Raw genomic sequence first — 20,919 nt, 5'->3', positions numbered from 1 at the left:
AACCACTGTATTGAATATAAGATTCTCCTACCCTCTTCATAACCTTGCAGCTCCATATATTACTGCTCTCATTCACCTTTACATTCCCTCACGTACACTTCGTTCCTCTTCTTCCATGCTTCTCCCTGCACCTCCTGTCTGTCTATCTACAATTAGCAGAGTATTGTGCTATACAGCCGCTCGTCTGTGGAACTCACTCCCACAATCCTTGAAGGACATAGGCAGTCTATCCCTCTTTAAATCCCATCTAAAAACCCACTGGTTTAAGCAAGCATAAGGAATCTAATTGCAATGATTTTTAGGGATTTCATTTCACTCTGTTTAAAAAAATTGTTTTTTATTGCTCCTGTGCTGCTGCTTTATTGTTTTATTCTGTTTTATTGTTCCTATGCTACGGTTTTCTTGCCATTTTTACTCTGTAAGGTGACCTTGAGGGTCTTGAAAGGCAGCCACAAATAAAATGTATTATTATTATTATTTACAAGCAAAGAAAGAATATCTGCATTCGCAAAATGAAATTACATACTTGGATTATGTTTTTCTCATGCATGACTTTTCACATGAATATAAGTCCATCGTCAGAGTGTCTGAAGTTTTTAAAAAGCGTTGTAATTCTTTGTGTTTATCTGGTGATGGTAATAAGTAATAAATAAAGTAATAAATACAGATTCTTTGAGAAACTTTAGTCCTAACTTTTTTTTCCCTGTGAAAATTTAAAACGCTTTTCTCTCACTCTGCTATTCTGTCTGCAGCAGCTGCGTTACCTTCAGTCTGTATTCTGTGTTTAGCCTCCTCATATTATAGTTTTATCTTCCTGAGAGTAGACCTTCAAGGCCTCCTCCCTCATGTGAATGTGCTCACTGGTAAACAATAAAGCCTGGGTTGACTTATCAGGTTGATAGCCACATATGTGTGATAATGATGTTAGGGTGAGGGAAACCAGAGATACACTGGATATGCCGACCTGGATTCAGACAACAGAGACCAGGTCTTCCAATGCTTACCTGTCTGTTCAGGTGTTTCAGGTACATGCCACAAGCTCTGCAGAAAGCTTCCAGCAGCAGACCGAATCGTCGGGAAACCGTCTTATTGTGCATCTCTGACCTGTGAAAACACTTCCTGCTATATTAAAAATGGCCTAACAGACAGGTGAGATCACTCAGGTAAACATGAGGATGTTTACACTAACTTTAGGTGCCAGAAAAAAAAGTGTCCTATCCTCTGATTGGTCAGAGCTTTCTTTATCAGGAAACGAGCCAAAGGATTGTCCAGGTACATCTCATACTTCAGTACCTGCAGACAAGAAGGAATAAAACAGCTGTATATGCATGATGTACCAACACAGACAGGTGAGAATCTCCAGGTGTGTGTACAGTTACAGTCCTTGAGTTACAGTGGTATTCAAAAGTTTGGGCACCCCTGATAATTTTCATGATTTTCCTTTATAAATCATTGGTTGTTCGGAGCAGCAGTTTCAGTTAAATCTATCATATAGCAGATGAACACAGTGATATCTGAGAAGTGAAATGAAGTTTATAGGATTTACAGAAAGTGTGCAATAATTATTTAAACAAAATTAGGCAGGTGCATAAGTTTGGGCATCCCAACAGAAAAATTCCATCAATATTTAGTAGATCCTCCTTGTGTAGAAATAACAGCCTCTAAATGCTTCCTATAGCTTCCAATGAGAGTCTGGATTCTGGTTGAAGGTATTTTGGACCGTTCTTCTTTCCAGAACATCTCCAGTTCAGTCAGGTTTGATGGTTTCTGAGCATGGACAGCCCGCTTTAAATCCCACCACAGATTTTCAACAATATTCAGGTCTGGGGACTGAGATGGCCGTTCAGAACGTTGTACATGTTCCTCTGCATGAACGCCTTAGTAGATTTTGAGCAGTGTTTAGGGTCGTTGTCTTGTTGAAGTATCCAGCCTGGCACAACTTCAACTTTGTCTCTGATTCTTGAACATTGTTCTCAAGAATCTGCTGATATTGACTGGAATCCATGCAACCCTCAACTTTAACAAGATTCCCAGTACCTGCACTATCCACACAGCCCCACAGCATGATGGGACCACCACCAAATTTTACTGTGGATAGCAAGTAGAGATGGCACGATACCACTTTTTTATGTCCGATACCGATATTTTACATTTGGATATCTGCCGATACCGATACAAATCTTTTTTGTATTATTATTTTTAAAATTTGTTTTTCGATCAATTTTACATAAGTCAACAGTCTTTCACACAACAAAATGGAAATCTTTTAGTTGTCCCACATACTAGACTAAGGACTATTCAGGCAGTGGCACCAAAGCTCTGGAACTGTTTACCACTCCAGCTCCGTTTAGCTGACTCTGTGGCATCTTTTAAAAAACAGCTGAAAACCTTTCTGTTTAACTGGGCTTTCTGTTGACTTTATTTTTATTCTTTTTCTTTTAATATGGTAATGTTAATATGTTTTTAACATGGTGTTTTATCTGGGTTTTTTTGATGTTGTGTTTTAATTATTGTACAGCACTTTGTGACTTTTTGTCTGTGTAAAGCTCTATATAAATAAACTTTACTTACTTACAACAATCGCTCTATCACCTGAATCCTGTTGCTCCTATGTGAGAAGGTGATGCATTGGCTTATGGTATGTTGCAAATTTCATTAGGGCTGCAACTATTGATTATTTTAGCAATCGTGTATTCTATCGATTATTCCATCAATTACCCGAGTAACTGGATAAGAAATACTTTTTTCGTATTAACAGTTCATCTGCATATTTTAACTTCCGTACTGCAGTTTTTCCCTGTGTGAAACAAACAGGGTGGATGGAGCAGCTACAAAGTTCTCTTTTCTTCACTTACTGATCAGGTGGTTGATGAAGCACCTCCAGCTGTTTCCCAGTAAAGGTTTAATGGAGGTTACAGAGGGAAAAGCTTCATCTGGACGCTAGAAAAACATTTCGTCCGCTCCATCTAGGCTCACCGGCTCCGCCTCTTTGCACTTGTGCAGACAGACTGCAGGTAAATCAGCTGACTGCTGCTGTTGTGTTATCAGTGTTTATGGTGAAAAACTGGGGGCTATGTGAGCGTAATCTTGTAATGCTTTATATTCACAAGCATTCTCCTAAATACGTTTCTACTGCAGGTCTATATTTACTCAGTAATGAGGGATTAAAGTATCAAAAATATTTTGATGGGGAAGGGGTTCTTCCGGTACCGGACGGTCACCAGTGCTAATAGCGGCGCTCACTAACAGTATGTCCGGGAGCTGAAGTAGAGAAAAAAAATAACAGCTGAAATTCTCCGCACAGCGAGCACAACACACAAACACGCAGAGAGCGGTGGAGGTGGAAAAACATGTCAGCGATGATCCGATCAGTGTTATGGGCTCGACATACGGGGAGCGACAAACGACAGCGACAAATGGCCCGCATCGCCACTGGGGTGAAACCAAACAAACGGGAGGCGAAAGCGACGGTGGCAGTGCGAATCGCGCTCTCACGTCACTCATCTCCAAGAAATGTGATTGTTATGAAACTGGGGGGATTTAGACATTTTCAAAGCAGTCCGTGTCAGACACGGCAATAAAGATGAGGAGTCAGAAATCTTGCTGTTAAGTCTCCTCTACAAAAGAAAAAGACAACCTTGAGTTCATCCTATATTCGCACAAAAGTCCTCTCTAGGGTTGTGGGAGACTTAGAGTGGGTTAACAACCTGAACCAGTTCTTTAACAGGTTTGACCAGCCACCCACCCCTCCCCCAGCCCAGTCCCCCCTGCTGTCAGCCCCACCATCTTTAATGACTGCCAACCTTTCTTCTTCTTGGGACCTCACACCTCTCAGCTCTCAGCCATCACCCACCCCCTTCACTTCTGAGGACTCCATCTCACAACCCCCATCCCCCACCTCCATCTTGTCCCTCTCAACTCATCATGTGAGGAAGGAGCTACGTAAGATCAAGGTGCGACAGGCTGCTGGTCCAGACGGCATCAGCTCCAGGCTCCTGAGGTGCTGCGCAGATCAGCTGTGTGGCATCATGGGATACATGTTCAACCTGAGCTTGAAGCTGGGGAAAGTACCACAACTGTGGAAGACCTCCTGTGTGGTACCGGTACCAAAGACCAAACATCCAAAGGATCTTAGCAGCTACAGGCCGGTAGCCCTGACATCGCATCTAATGAAGACCCTCGAGAGGCTGGTCCTCAACCATCTACGCCTCATGGTGTCGTCTTCGTTGGACCCGCTGCAGTTCGCCTACCGGTCTGGCATCGGGGTGGATGACGCCATCATCTACCTCCTGCACCGAGCTCTGACCCACCTGGAGAAGCCTGGAAGCACTGTGAGGATCATGTTCTTTGATTTCTCCAGTGCTTTTAACACCATCCAGCCAGGACTTCTGAGAGACAAGCTGGAACTGTCAGGAGTGGACCACCACATCTCCGAGTGGATACTGGACTACCTCACTGACCGCCCACAGTACGTGAGGACACAGGGCTGTGTCTCTGACAGGCTGGTCTGCAGTACGGGGGCCCCACAGGGAACTGTGCTGGCACCGTTCCTCTTCACCCTCTACACTGCAGACTTCTCCATCAACTCCCCACGCTGCCATCTGCAGAAGTTCTCTGACGACTCTGCCATAGTTGGCCTCATCACAGGTGAGGATGACTCAGAGTACAGACAGTGGACTCAGGACTTTGTGGACTGGTGCCAGCGGAACCACCTCCTGATCAACGCCGCTAAAACCAAGGAGCTGGTGGTGGATTTCCGCAGGCGCAGACCCACCACACGGACACCGGTGAACATCCAGGGAGTGGACATTGAGATAGTGGACTCTTATAAGTACCTGGGTGTTCACCTAAACAATAAACTGGACTGGACTCATAACACTGATGCGCTCTACAGGAAGGGTCAGAGCAGACTCTACCTGCTGAGAAGGCTGAGGTCTTTTGGAGTGCAGGGGACACTCCTGAAGACCTTCTATGACTCTGTGGTGGCATCAGCCATCTTCTATGCAGCAGTATGTTGGAGCAGCAGCTTGTCTACAGCTGAGAGGAAGAGGATAGACAAGCTCATCAGGAAAGCCAGCTCTGTCCTAGGATGTCCTCTCGACTCAGTGCAGGTGGTGGGAGACAGAAGGACTCTGACCAAAATAACATCACTGATGGACAAGGTCTCCCATCCCATGCATGAAACTGTTGCTGAGCTGGAGAGCTCCTTCAGTGACAGACTGCTGCATCCTAAATGCACAAAGGAGCGTTACCGCAGATCCTTCCTCCCAGCAGCTGTAAGACTTTATAATCATCACTGCTCCCACAAAAACCACAATAGCCTACACAATGTAGGATAATATATAATATACTGTAAATAGTCCGGCCTGCTAAGGTTCAACACACAGGCACATCATGTACATTGTATATAGTGTTATTATTATTATTAGTAGTATTAAGGTTAATATTGTTTGTTGATTTTATATATATTCTCTTCTTAATAGTGTGAATTATTATATCTTTATTTATATTTATGTCTGTGTAGATTCTCAGTTATCCAGGTCATAGTAGTCTCTGGAGCTTGAAAAAGGCGACTGGACTTCTTTTTGTTTCTTGAAGACGTTTCACCTCTCATCCGAAAGGCTTCTTCAGTTCTCAACCAAATGGTGGAGAGACCCAGGTATTTAAACCCCTGTGGGCGTAGTCCCCTGGAGGTGGTTATGACCCTCTATTGATCATGTGCTTGAACACATGTGCCCAGGTGTGAAGGGGGCGTGGGTCATATTTAATCAGTGGTTTCAGTTGAAACCAATTTAGGACTCCGCTCCATTGTTTCCTGTGGCCTATTGAGGTCACTGGAACAAAGGTGTGAATGGGGGTTGAGACGTCTGGGAAGGGAGCTCAGGACAGCACTGTAAGCGGGGGAAAGTTGGTGACGTAATCCACCTCCTCTGTTCAATGATGGTTGTTCACAGTGGACATAGATGGCTTCTTTCACTCCTCTTTCAAACCATCTGTTTTCCCTGTCCAAAATGTGGACATTGGCATCCTCAAAAGAGGATATATATTTATAATAACTGCGGCTGCTGTTACACCCAAATTTCCCCTCTGTGGGACAATAAAGGCTGTTTCTTCTTCTTCTTCTTCTTCTATCCATCTGTTTAACGTTAGTCTTGCGCCAACACGTTCCCATACGCTGCCTTTTATGTGTAAATCAATAATCACTGCGTGAAGTGTCATATAATATAGGAAAGTCAAACACAGCTAAATGATGCTTTCCTTCATGCTGAAAGTGGTTGCAGACTGCAGCGTGTAGCATACTCTCCGCTCATTAGTCAGTCAGTGAAACCCTCGCTGATTGGTTTAGTGCCACGCGACAGTGACAAAAGTAGAACATTTTTCAACTTTGTTGTGTCGTGTGTGCACGTCTACATGTACGAGCTCGAAATTTCACATGCACGAATGTCGCCGGTCGCTTAGCTGGAGGAGGGCAAGCGATTGTCGCCTCATCGCACAAGCTCCATAGGAAATGAATGGAGAGCGAGCGACGTCGTTCCCCGTGTGTCGAGCCCCTTAAAGGGAATCTGTCGCAGCGACAGAGAACTTCATAGAATCTGAGGGTTTTTTCTAACTCCTGATCCACTCCATTCCAGTAGGTGGCGGTAATGCAGCTCTAAGCTGGTTTGGTCAACCGCAGACCCACAAGAAGAAGAAGAAGAAGACGACGACAGAGAATTGTAATGTAGCTAATGTGGGTCGGGTCGGATCGGATCGCGTTTTTTATTTCTTTTCGATATCCGATCCAGTAATTTAGGCCAGGATCGGACCAATACTGAATATTGGATCGGCGCATCCCTAGTACCAAGTGTTTGTCTTGGAATGCTGTGTTCTTTTTCCACCACGCATACCGCCCCTTGTTATGTCCAAATAACTCAGTTTTAGTTTCATCAGTCCACAGCACCTTATTCCAAAATGAAGCTGGCTTGTCCAAATATGCTTTAGCATATCTCAAGCGACTCTGTTTGTGGCATGTGAGCAGAAAAGGCTTCTTCTGCATTACTCTTCCATACAGCCTCTCCTTGTGCAAAGTGCACTGAATAGTTGAACGATGTACAGTGACACCATCTGCAGCAAGATGATGTTGTAGGTCTTTGGAGCTGCTCTGTGGGTTGACTATGACTGTTCTCACCATCCTTCACCTCTGCCCATAGGCGTAGGAACTGGGGGGGACGGAGGGGACGTGTCCCTCCCAATATTGGAGACAGGCACATTTGTCCCACCCAAATATTACACCTCGAAGGAGAAAAATACTTGATTTTGAAATCTTTAACTCGCGTGCTTTTATTTTGAAGGCGCAACATAGAGTCATGTCACTGCGCTCCCTCGCACCCCTCTGAACGCTCTGAGTGTTTGGGAGGCGGAGACAGCGGCATGAGTGAGAAACTCTTTCAAATGAGGTAAAACGGACTGTCGGAACGTTGCCATGAATAGAGCCACCTGAGGCATAGGCGACATATGCGGCTACCACCACCAGGGGGCCCCCAAGCTCACATACATTTGTAATGAAACTTTATGTTAGTGCACTGGTAACAATTATCTATGTATTAGTAACAATTATCTATGTATTGGTAACATTTATGTGTGCATTTGTAACAATCATCTATGTATTGGTAACATTTATGTATACATTTGTAACAATTATCTATGCATTGATAACATTTGTGTGTGCACTGGTAACAATTATCTATGTATTGGTAACATTTATGTGTGCATTAGTAACAATTATCTATGTATTGGTAACATTTGTGTGTGCACTGGTAACATTTATGTGTGCATTTGTAACAATTATCTATGCATTGGTAACATTTATCTATGTTATGGTAACATTTATCTATGCACTGGTAACCATGCACCGGTAACAATTACATAATTGGTAACAATTATCTGTGCTCAAGCCAGTTTGCCCAAGTCTTACGATTATAAAACATATGCATATGTAAATTATACATGCAATAATATAGGTGTACACAACACTATTTTTCCAAGAAACATTTGAAAAAGATAAAAGTTAAACATCAAATAGCATTTTTTTTATGCTTTGCTCAGAGTATTCGTGGATCTGTCAGGTTTCTGATATGTGTTCCCCCCCAATAGTAAACTCATTCCTACGCCCCTGCATCTGCCTATCTGAGATTTTTCTTGGCCTGCCACTTCGGGCCTTAACTAGAACTGTGCCTGTGGTCTTCCATTTCCTCACTATGTTCCTCACAGTGGAAACTGACAGCTGAAATCTCTGAGAGAGCTTTTTGGATCCTTCCTCTAAACCATGATGCTGAACAATCTTTGTCTTCAGCTCATCTGACAGTTGTTTTGAGGCTCCCATGTTGCCACTCTTCAGAGAAGATGCAAAGAGGAGAAACACTTGCAATTGGCCACCTTAACGCTTTCTTAAAATTGGATTCACCTGTGTGTAGGTCAAGGGTCAACGAGCTTACAAAAAAAAAATTTGTGTTCCAATAATTTGTGCTAAATGTATGCAAATCAATAAAACCACAAGAATGCCCAAACTCATGCACCTGACTAATTTTGTTTAAATAATTATTGCACACTTTCTGTAAATCCTATAATCTTCATTTCACTTCTCAAATATCACCGTGTTCACCTGCTATATGATATATTTAACTGAAATTACTGATCCGAACAACCAATGATTTATAAAGGAAAATCGTGAAAATTATCAGGGGGGCCCAAACTTTTGCATACCACTGTGAACTGAATAGATCCAGGGTTTAAAGATGCTGCAGAATCTTCAGCAGAGGAACCAGTGAAGCTCTGTAATGGGTGCAGCAGCAGGTGAAGGTTTGTAGCAGGTATGCAGACGCACCTGTACGAGCTGTAGCAGGTACTGTGACAGCTTATCATCTGTCAGGCCCTGCACAAGGCAGCGCAGAGCAAACTCTCTGACCATTGGATCTGGAAAGTTACAGTCCAACAACTCGAGAGCTGACTCCGGCTCCATCAGAGGCCACTCCTTCAACAGACAGTACATCTGAGGGGAAGAAAGGTGCCACATGACACACAGGTGACAAAGAAACAGGTGATTCAAAGTCAATGATGTGAAGAATTCTTCCTGACTGTGATGGGAAGTTGTATACCTGAGAAACTTCATCTCTGGAGTTCCATTTGACAGAAAGAAGCAGCTTAGGGAGAGACTCTGGGATGTTTACACAATAATGTCTGCAGAGAGACAGGAAGATGGACAGACAGGAAGACCAGGAGAGAGACAAAGAGACAGACAAGGAGACGAGAAGAGAGACAGGAATAGAAGGACAGAGATGAAGAGAAGGAGAGACAGGTAGGTGGAGGGAAACCGACAGGTGGAGTGACAGGAACATGGACAGGAACAAAGAGGCAGATGAAGCCGTCAGACAGGTAAAATCAAAGACACACACAGGTGTAGATGTTTTTAAGTTTTAAAATTTGAGATTTTTCAAAGCTTCAGATGTGTTGAAAATAGGATCTTTAAGTTTGTGTTCAGGATGATTTCAGGTGATCACAATCACAGAACTCAGTCAGCAAACTCAGAGGACGTGCCTCCAGAAGACAGGACATGATTCTGATTCACAGTTTGCTTTATTCAGATTTTGCTCTCACCTGTGTCTCCAGAGAAAGTCTTTCTCCTGCTCTGAGAGCTCATACAGCGGATCTTTGGAGCAGAGAGAATGAAGCTGCTCTGCATCACCTGCTGAAACACTGCTATCACAGGCCAGACGGCTGCTCTGGGGGAGACAGGTGATAGCCAGAGAGACAGGAAATCACCAGTCAGTTCTGGTCTTCATCTGAGTCACAGTTAAATAATTTCTAAACACATGAGCCTTTATCATAAGACAAACTGTCTATAAATGAGGACAGGATTGCAAACCTACAAAGATTTTACCACAACGCTAGAAGAAGTAAAGGAGATGATAAAGGTTACAGCAGAACAGCTGAATGACAGCCATGCTCATGTGTCCGCATTGAGAAAAACCCTCAAGAAGAAGGCAGTTAATGAAAGGGCACCACCAAACAAACACTGCAACACATCTCAGGTTTGGGAAAAACAGGCTCTGCACACCAACACCTGTTGGAGCACGGTGGAGGGAGCATCATGGTTTTGACACTTTCAGTCATCGAAGGAACTGAAACTGAAACTGAACAAAGGTTCCAGAAGAACATCAAGGTCAGAAGATGATGGGCCAACAACAGGACAGATGAAGGAGAAGAACAGATTGTCCTGACCCTACTCAGAAGTATCAACAAAGACACAGGGAGATTGTGATCCACGGTGAAATGAGGAGCATCCATGAATACATCAGAAAAAGCTGCTACAAGAGTGCCTCAGACAGCTGAAGAGAGATGGTTCGAAAGAAGAAGTTGAGGAAGTATTACTGAAGACTAGGCCCCTGCATGAGATGTACCATCAATAGAAAGAGGAAGTGGGTGATTTCAAGAAATCCTTCCAGCTGATAGAAAAGGCGAGCATAAAGGCCTTTAAGCTCATGGCAGCACAAAAACAGGTCCTACGTACCATAGAGGCAGGAGTTTATCATCAACGTGACATAAGTTGCAGACTGTTCAAAGGTGTACCAGAGACTATCAACCATATAGTAGCACCATGAAAGATGCTAGCTGGGACTGTGTACACTGAGAGGCAAGTGGCTGGGATAGTGTGCAGGAACATCGTGCTGCATATGAACCCCTAAGTCCCAGGGGGAACACCACCAAAGGTGGCTAAGAACAGCAGGGCTGAGATCCTGAAGCACTTCCAGTTCCAGACAGATACGTAGCTGCTGGCCAACCAATCAGACATAGTGGTGGTTTAGAAGGAGCAGAAGACCACACTTGTGATAGACATGGCAATCCCAGCAGAAAGGATCACGAGAAAATAGAGAAGAAGGGGCTGAAGAAACAATTGGAGCACTTGGTGAAGGTAAAGTCCAAAATGGTCCCAGTGGTAACAGGAGCATTAGCAGCTCCAGCAGATCCCAGGCTCAACATCAGCGGTCTCTGTCCAGAGGAGTGCAGTCCTAGGAACAGATAAGATACTGCACAGAACGCTCAAACTCCCGGGCCTCTGCTAGAGGACCCGAGCTTGAAGATCACACACAAGATCACAGGGAGATTTTTTTTTAAATTTCAGTTACCAGGCCATGGCAATAGTTGTAGCCCAGCTCTCTGCTGATGGTCCAGTTGGCATGTTCTTCAATCTGCTGCTCATCAGGAAAGACAACAGTCTGGTTGAACCAGGAGAACTCCAGCTCCACACAGGGGGTCTCCTACAGACCACAACACCATCAATCAGTCCTCAGTAATTCAGGATCAGTCACATGTTTTCTCCCTGAGAGCTGTACCTTGTTGGGATTTGAACCAGCGACTCCAATGGGATTGAGCAGGTCCTCAAGGCCGTGAGGGACGGGCCACAAACTCAGAGCCACCTTACCAGAGACCAGGATATCTTTATAGTCGAAGAGGTTCACATTTCCCCAGGCCAGAGGGCAGTGCTCCTGACAGGCAGACAGGTGGAGATGGAGACAGGTTCAGTTAGTCAGTCTCTCCACATATCACCCTTACTCCCTTAGCTCACCCTTACCTCCTTAGCTCCTTTCCTTCCCTTCACAGAGCAGATAGACAGGCAGAGTCTGGCTGAGCGAGGGAGGTCAGCCAGGTAGATGTCATAGGTCAGCCACTCGTTCCACCTGCAGGCACACAGGTGAAGGGTTCAACAGGTAAACAGACAAGTGAACAGATAGGAGGGAGGCAGGTGGAAAGCAAGTCAGGCAGAGAGAGAGAGAGAGAGACAAGTAATACAACAGAGCATATATATATATGCTATATATATATATATATATATATATATATATTAGGGGTGGGACTTTAATGCGTTAATTTCGATTAATTAACGCATTTTAATCGCACTTTGCACCGTGGAACGTTTCTCAGTGCACGAGTTCCAGGCATACAGATTATATCGATGCACGATGTCCAAATTAGGGGCCGCATCCTGCGAAGGACCCGGCTCATGTCTTTCGCAGCCCATGAAGACCACAAAGGCCGGAAGTGAGCGGCTAGCCTTCATATCAGCGTCACCTGCTGTCACCTCTGCATAGCTCATGTCGCCTAGCAACCATGAGTGTGAAGCACAGCTGTGTAAAAGCAGCTGTTTAAACGGAGAACGAACTTTTTCTCCTTTTTGTGGTTTAATTTTAAGTCTTTAATTCAAAATAAGCTGTTAAAACAAGCATGACACATTTCAACATCAAGGAATACAGCTGAGAGAATGATTAATTTCCAACTATAACAAGTGAGACATTAATGTTGAATAAAACCATCCAGTTATGATGCTTAACTTTAATTTCAGGTGTTTGCTTATCACAGGAGCACTTCCACCCTTCATTGGTCTGTGTAGCAGACTGGTGGGAAAATAAACAAAATTTTGAAGTTTAAGCTTATGTATATTGATTTATTCATCAACCAAACTTAAATTAATATTTCTCATGTCAAATATTGAAATGCGATTAAAATGCGATTAATTTCGATTAATTAATTACAAAGCTTGTAATTAATTCGATTAATTTTTTTAATTGAGTCCCACCCCTAATATATATATATATATATATATATATAATGGAAATTTACTCAAACAGATAAGGTAAAAGTAGGAGGTTGTAGAAATGTTGGATTCAGTGAATGAATCTCAGCATCAGGAGCTTTGATTCAACCTCATCTCTGCTGCATTGATGTAACCTGTAACTCTGACCATGAACACAGCCTCTGTGCACCAACACAGAGCTTTAATGTAGTATACAATACAATAGTATACAATAGTATACAATAATACAGTACAGCAAACTGACCTGTTTTCATGCAATCTTTGAATTACACAAAGACACTTTGTGTTTGCTGATATTTGTTGAGCATTTAAAAAGATTGCACTTAAAATTATCTGCCACATATTACTCACTTTATTTTGGTTAGATGCTGAAGTACCGCGAGCTCAGCTTACGGACATGTGCACCTACTGTAACCCCTGATTATAGCGCTATAAATGATACAAAAACCATATGGGTTTGCCTCTTTAATCTGTATGTAATAAGCCCCGGTGATGAAGCATTGTCTCTTATGTGTTACTGCAACACGGTCTCACGGCTCACATTGGTTTGATGTTTGATGGCGCAGTGACCAGAAATGCAATGTTGTGAAATATAAATGGTAACTCGCTCTTATACAGCTGTTTTCTACTCTAGTTGAACACTCAAAGCGTTTTATATGAGCATTACGTAGGTCAATCAACCTAGTTCATTAAGGCCGTTACACACCGGACGCGACCGTGGGTCGGGAGTTTGAGACCCCTGGTTTAGGGTGTGTGTGTGTGTGTGTGTGTGTGTGTGTGTGTGTGTGTGTGTGTGTGTGTGTGTGTGTGTGTGTGTGTGTGTGTGTGTGTGTGTGTGCTTGCGTATGAGAGAGAGAGAGAGAGAGAGAAACCTGGGGTTGGAGCAGGGAACTCTCTGGGTGTTGACGTTGTCACACAGTGGCTCTCCTCCATGATAGATTCCTGTCCTCACATAGATCTACACACACACACACACACACACACACACACACACACAGATACACACACACACACACACACACACACACACACAGTTAGGATCCTTTCAGCCCTCTGGGCTGGAGCCTTTGTAGATCAGACCTGTTTACCTGAACATCTCTCAGATGTTGGATTCATATCTGAGAAATGTAGAGGCGGAAGTGGGACCTCTATCTCTTTGTCATGATCCTCAACAGAGTGAGGACAAAGTATAACTATCATATACATCTCCAACTCTTTGTAGAAGTGTACTACAGGTGTAGAGAAGTATAGTGTGGGTATGGTGACATCTACTAATCTAATTTATTTAAGCATCAGTGAGTTAAATATGATTAATTCTCATGAATAAAGAACAGTCTGAAGCAAGAAAGCTTGGTGGTTGTGAGGCAGAAATTTACCCTAAATCAGTGATTTCATTCTATCATCATCATCATCTTAGCCCTTCATGCCACTGCCAGAAGATGTCATCCACAACTCTCGCAATACATGCCGATTTTGCACCAACTGCATCCATGTGGTGCCTCCCACCTCTTCGATATCATTTCACCATCTTCTCTTTGGTCTCCCTCTCACTCACTTCCCTTCTCTTGGTGTCCATTCAGTTGTTTTCTTGGTCCTGCCCACTGTCCTCTCACTTTCCTTACCCTTTCTATGATGTGCTTCACGTCTGTCTTGGATCTTAAGACATCTTTTCTAATCTTATCTCTTCTGGTGATGTTCAGCATGGCTCTTTTCATGCTCCTTTGAGCCACAGCCAGCTTCCTCTCCTGTTATTTTGTGAGAGTCCGTGTCTCTGTCATTGCTAGTAAAATGACTCTGTCCATGATCTTCCTCTTCAGGCGCATTGGTATTTCTTTCTCTTTCAAAAAGATGCTATAATGTCTAAACTGTCTCCAACCTGATGTAACTCTTTGGTCGATCTCTTTGTTCACATTATTTCCAGGTGATTGATTGATAGATAGATAGATAGATAGATAGATAGATAGATAGATAGATAGATAGATAGATAGATAGATAGATAGATAGATAGATAGATAGATAGATAGATAGATAGATAGATAGATAGATAGATAGATAGATAGATAGATAGATAGATACTTTATTGATCCCGCAAGGGAAATTATTGTGTAACAGCAGCAAGAAAAATACAATCTACAGTATCTAAACATTAAAGTGAGAGTGCCAATGATGAGTAATAAACTATACATATAGAAATTATATATACATAGATTAAAATAAACATTAAAAAAATGTACTTACAAGAGTTAGCATTCTACCCAAGTATTTGTATTCTGTCACTTCTTCAAGGTCTTCTCCATCTATCACAATTCCTTTCCTTTGATGTCATCTTGCTATCTCATTACACATTATTGTGGTTTTCTTCTTGCTCATTCTCATTCTGTCTTTCTATCCCTCCTAATTTAGACCTTCAACCAGATCTTTCAGCTTTTCTTCACTCTCAGCAAACAGTATGATGTCATCAGCAAATCGATTGTTGAGCTTCTCTCCATTTATGTTAATGTCAGCCTTGGTGCTCAATCTTTTGAATATTTCATCTGTTGCTGCTGTAAACATGACTGGAGATATTGTGACTCCTTGGTGAACTCCTTTCCTGATCTTGATCTTTTTGCTCAGCCTCTCTGTTTTTATTTGTGCAGAACCTTCTCTGTATATTTCTCTGATGACATTGATGTACTTGTCTTGCACACCATGCTTCTTTAAGGATTCAAATAGTGCTTTGTGTTTGATTGAGTCGATTGCTTTCTCATAATCTATGAATGCCAAGAAGAGAGGGATTTGATAGTCATTGGTCCTTTCGTGCACTTGTGTTACAGCATGCAGATGGTCAATGGTAGAAAAATCTTTCTTGTAAGCTGCCTTCTCTGGTGGTTGATGTTCTTCCAGCCATCCATCCATCCATGCATTTTCTTCCAGCCTAAGCAGAGAAGCCCAGGCTTCTCTCTCCCCAGCCACCTTCACCAGCTCATCTGGAGGGACCCCAAGGTGTTCCCAGGCTAGCTGAGAGATATAATCTCTCCAGCATGTCCTGGGTCTTTTCTGGGGCCTCCTCCCAGTAGGATATGCCCGGAACACCTCACCCAAGAGTCGCCCAGAAGGCATCCTAGTCGGATGCCCGAGCCACCTCAACTGGCTCCTCTCAATGTGGAGGAGTAGCGGCTCTACTCTGACCCCCTCCCAAATGGCCACACTCCTCACCCTGTCTCTAAGGAAGAGGACAGTCACCCTTCAGCGGAAGCTCATTTCTGCTGCTTGGATTCACAATCTTGTTCTTTCGGTCACTACCCAAAGCTCATGACCATAGATGAGGTTAGGCACGTAGATCTACTGGTAAATCGACAACTTCACTTTTACACTCAGTTCCCTCTTCACCGCGACAGACTGGTGCAGCGTCTACGTCACTGCGGACACGATCACTCATGAACAAGACTACAAGATACTTAAACTCCTCCACCTGGGGCAGGAACTCGTCCATTAGCCAGAGAGGGCACTCCACCCTTTTCCAGCTGAGGACCATGGCCTCAGATTTAGAGGGGCTGATTCTCATGCCAGCCGCTTCACACTCGCCTGTAAACCATTCCATTCCAAGCTGGAGGCCACCACCTGATGAAGCCAACAGGACCACATCATCCGCAAAGACCAGAGATGAGATTCTGAGGCCACCAAGGTGGAAGCCTTCACTCACATGGCTCTGCCTAGAAACAGGTTAGGGCGGACCCTCCTTTCCAGCATCCTGGCATAGACGTTATTGGGGAGACTGAGGAGTGTGATCCCCCAAAGGTTTGAGCATACCCTTCATTCTCCTCTTGGTCTGACAATCCAGTAGCACCGCTCCAGATCTCCAGATCTTGCAGAGGCGTGTCAACCAAGACAGCCCTACAACATCCAGAGCCTTCAGGAACTCAGGGCAAATCTCATCCACCCCAGGGGCCCTGCCACCAAGGAGTTCTTAAACTACCTCAGTGACCTCACCCCCAGTAATAGGCGAGTCATCCCCAGACTCTGCTTCCACTACAGAAGGGTTAGGGAGGTTAAGGAGGTCCTCAAAGTATTCCTTCCACCTCCCGACTAAAGCCTCAGTTGAAGGCTTCACTGGCTAACCAAGCCCAATAAGACTCCTTCTTCAGCTTGATGGCTCCCTTCACCTCTGGTAACCAGCATCTGGTTCGGAGATTACCACCACGACAGGCACTAACCACCTTGCAGCCACAGCTGCAGCTTAAAAAGGGTGACTGGACTTCGTTGAGGCCCCATTTACACAAGAAAGTTTTCAGCGGAAATGGTGTTTTGCCATTTTTGTTTCCGAAAAGTAGCACGTTCAAAGAGAAAAGTTTCAGAAACGATCTATGTTTACAAGGAAGCACAAGAAGTTGAAAACACTGCAGTTCCCATTGCCAGTCCACAAGCTGGCGGTGTGGATATAGGAGCCACAACCATAGTGCACATGTGCCAGTACCCCCATTTTCAAAAAGTAGCATTTTTGTCGATTTACATGGAAATGAAGACCGGAGCATTTCAAAAACGCTCCTTCAAAAAGTATAATTTTCACACTGTTCTCATGTAAACAGCAGGCTGAAATGCATCAAAGCATTGCAGTTTTCATCTGAAAACATTCTTGTGTAAACGGGGGCCTAAGTTTCCTGAAGATGTTTCACCTCTCATCCGAAAGGTTTCTTCAATTCTCAAAACAAAAGGTGGAGAGACCCAGGAATTTAAACCCCAGTATGCGTAGTCCCCTGGAGGTCGTTGTTGACCGACTATTGTTTACATGCATTATCACATGTGCCAAGGTGTGCAAGAAGGCACGGGTCATTACAACCAGTGGTTTTGGGTGAAACCAGTTTGGGACTTCAATGTTGAGGCTTCCATCTTCCTTCATGGCACAGTGCAGGAATGGTAACCTATTATCCCTGGTATCCACCCTGGTAAACCTTGTGTATTTATCCACTGAGTTGATGTGGTCAGTTTGTCTGTAGAAACCATCATTGTATTTGAAATATGTTTGGTAAGGCAGAGGTCTAAAAGTGCACAAATCTGATCTGGGGTAAAGCTGGTTCTGTTTTGTAAGGAGACATCTTCCTGTAGTTGTCTTCTGACAGTCTCCACTGCCTCAGTTGTGGGTATGCAAGTGAAAAGTGAAACCACATCAAAGAAAATCATGGTTTCATCTGGACTCAGGGTAAGATTATGGACTTTGTTGGTAAATTCTGGAGTTTTCAGTGTGATGGGGTGTTTTGCCTCCAAATGGACATAAGATGGTGGTGAGGTGCTTGAAAATGTTATAGGTGACTGAGTTTATACTTTTGATGATGGGTCTGAGTGAGAGTCCTTCTTTGTGGATTTTCGGAAGTCCATAAATGCATGGAGTAGTTTCTCCAGGGTAAAGATGGTAGTAAGTAGGGTGGTCAATGGCTTTTTACTTTACAACTTGTTGTAGGCAGCAGATGACTTGTAGTTGTTGGTGGGGTATCATCTTAAGATCTCATAAGTATTGTTGTCACTAAGGAGTGTGGTAATTTTGGTGTGAAAATCAGTTGAATATAGAACGACAGTGCACCTCCCCTTGTCAGCTGGTATTATTGTGAGCTTTTGTCTTTACTCAGGGATGTGACAGCCTTTTTTCTTCAATAGTGAGGTTGGATGGAGGAATTCTTGCACTGGAGAGGGTAGCTGAAACCTTCATCCTGATTTCCTCTGGTTCAGGTTGTGTTGGTTTGCTAACCATTATTGCTGTTTTTGTGGCTGTGATAAGATCACTTCGGGCAGCAGTAGTGGGGATGATGCAAAATTGAGCCTTTTGGTTAGCACATTCTCTTCTGGTTTAGTGATCTTTGGATGAAGTTAACGGTTAACAGAAAGTAACGCAGGTCAGACTCTGAGCTTCTGCTTGAGGAACTGAGGAACTCAGTAAAAACTTGGTGAGAGAAGTAGGGTGGGCTATAAGCTGCTTGGCCAGTCAGAAGTTAGAAATTCCAAATGTAGTGATACGCTGATACAGCAAGAAATTAAACAGGCTAATAATCCAACTTTAAAAGTAGGGTTTAGGTTTGGTTTGATGTGAGAACATAATCAAAGGACTGAGCTCCTCCCTCTACAACTTGGTCCTGGACTTCCTGACAAACAGGCCGCAATCTGTGAGGATCCACAATGTCTCCTCCTCCCCCATCATCCTCAGCACTGTCTCCCCCAGGGCTGTGTGCTGAGCCCTCTTCTGTTCACCCTGTTCACATATAACTGCTCAGCAAAACATCCAGGCTGTCATATTGTGAAGTTTGGGGATGACAGAGCAATGGTCGGATGCATTGCTAATAATGAGTCTGGCTACAGGCAATAGGTGGAACACCTGGAGGGTCAGACACTCCCTCCTCCTGCACATTGGAGGATCTGCGGTGGAAGTGGTCCCCAGCTACACATCAATGCTTCTACTTCCTCAGGAGGCTGAGGCGCGCTGGACTCTGAAGCTCAGAGCATCCTGGTCTTCTACATCACTGTGTGGCACAGGAGCTGCTCTGCAGCAGAGAAGAAACATCTGCAGAGGACTGTTGGAGTCAGCTTCTCCACCACCATGGACATTTACACCTCCAGATGTAGAAAAAAGGCCTCCCTGTATCCTAAAGGACCCCACACACCCAGACACACACTTTTTGTTCCCCTCCCCTCAGGCAGGAGGCTGAGGAGCATCAAGAGCAGGACCAGCAGACTGAGGAACAGCTTCTCCCCTGAAGCTGTAAGACTGTTGAACTCTGGTGGGGCTGTGTAGCTGCACTGCTCTCACTCCATCAAACCTTGCACACACTCATGCTGCTGTTATTGCACAACTATCACTGCTGTGGCACCAAATGTCGCTACCTGGAGTGGATCAAGATGGCGGTGCGCACGGACGCAGCGGCTCACGGCTCTTCCTTTCGGTGCTCTTTTTTGTACTTTTTGAATTTATTATTTGTCAGTTTTTCTGCATTTGTCCCCGCGAACTGCTACACACACACCAGGATCTTGTGGACATTGGCTACCAGCACAAAATATCAGTATCGAGTGATTTTCAATACACTCATAACATCGCAGACGACATAGCGAGACCGCCGGGTGCTCCGTGGATTGTTATCGGGTCTGGAAGGCACCGCCATTGGCGGAGGGAGAGGAAACAGAAGCGGGGCTGCAGGTCTGTCCTTATGCTGAAGCTAAAACGCCAAGGCCTCCTCTGCCGAGCCTGTAGCTCTCCAATGCCAGGTCCATGGTAAATGAAATGGACAACCTAGAGTTACAGCTGTCTGGTAATTGCTATGCTTGTGACTGTTGTGTAATGATTATCACCGAGACCTGGCTTAACCCGCAGATCTCCGATGCTAGCGTGCAGCTAGCAGGCCGCACTCTGCTACGCGGGGATCGGACAAAGGACTCCAGTAAGCGCAGGGGAGGGGGTCTCTGTATTTACGTGCATGAGGACTGGTGTAACACAACAATCATAGACAAACATTGTTCCCCAGACCTCGAGTACATGTCTGTAAGATGTCGGCCCTTTTTTCTACCCAGAGAGCTAACAGTAGTGATCGGCACAGCTGTGTATATAGCTCCTGATGCTAATATTAGCATGGCGCTCTCTCTCCTGCTGAACGCCATTAACAAACAGCAGCGGGTCCACCCCGACGGTGTTCTTATTATCGCGGGAGACTTTAACAAGGCCAACTTAAAGACTGTACTCCCAAAATTCCACCAACATGTCAAATGTTCTACAAGAGGGGAGAACACTCTTGACCATGTTTACTCCAACATTAAGCACGCTTACAGAGCCAAACCCCTCCCCCACCTCGGCCAGTCCGACCATCTTTCCCTGCTGCTCACCCCAGCATACACCCCCCTCAGATGGAGAGCCAGGCCTACTGTAAAAACCATTACAACCTGGCCTGAAAACGCACTCTCCGACCTACAGGACTGCTTTGCATACACAGACTGGGACTTACTCGAACACGAGGACCTGGAAACATTCACAGGGACGGTACTGGACTACATTAACTTCTGTATCGGAAATGTGACTGTTAGCAAAAACATCCGGATTTTCCCTAACCAGAAACCCTGGATGAACAGCCAGGTCCGTTCACTCCTCAAAACCCGTGATGCTGCCTTCAGGTCAGGCGACAGAGCTCTGTACAGTGCTGCTCGAGCTGACCTGAAAAGAGGAATTAAAAAAACTAAGGCAGACTACAGGAATAGAATAGAATAGAGTCCCACCTGTTCAGCAATAACACACGGGAGGTGTGGCAGGGCATTCAGAACATCACAAACTTCAGAGGCTGTGA

General features: G+C 44.4%; 1 protein-coding gene across 4 annotated transcripts in view; it reads right to left on the bottom strand.

The window, feature by feature from the left end:
* Positions 1–20,919, bottom strand: part of LOC115777227 (phosphatidylinositol 4,5-bisphosphate 3-kinase catalytic subunit alpha isoform) — a 48,437-nt gene that overhangs the window by 19,019 nt on the left and 8,499 nt on the right. For all 4 annotated transcript variants that reach the window (XM_030725062.1, XM_030725063.1, XM_030725064.1 and 1 more), the window contains 9 exons: positions 13,501–13,586; positions 11,609–11,714; positions 11,370–11,522; positions 11,163–11,294; positions 9,634–9,758; positions 9,135–9,216; positions 8,864–9,028; positions 1,190–1,293; positions 1,005–1,104 (listed from right to left, as the gene is read on the bottom strand). In XM_030725062.1, coding sequence (XP_030580922.1) covers positions 1,005–1,104; positions 1,190–1,293; positions 8,864–9,028; positions 9,135–9,216; positions 9,634–9,758; positions 11,163–11,294; positions 11,370–11,522; positions 11,609–11,714; positions 13,501–13,586 — 1,053 coding nt within the window. The remainder of the gene's footprint in view (positions 1–1,004; positions 1,105–1,189; positions 1,294–8,863; positions 9,029–9,134; positions 9,217–9,633; positions 9,759–11,162; positions 11,295–11,369; positions 11,523–11,608; positions 11,715–13,500; positions 13,587–20,919) is intronic.

The sequence above is a fragment of the Archocentrus centrarchus genome, unplaced genomic scaffold, assembly GCF_007364275.1.
Source record: "Archocentrus centrarchus isolate MPI-CPG fArcCen1 unplaced genomic scaffold, fArcCen1 scaffold_45_ctg1, whole genome shotgun sequence".
NCBI classification, from domain to species: Eukaryota; Metazoa; Chordata; class Actinopteri; order Cichliformes; family Cichlidae; genus Archocentrus; species Archocentrus centrarchus.
The sequence above is the reverse complement of the archived record's forward strand: the minus strand, read 5'-3'. Positions and strand labels throughout refer to the sequence as shown.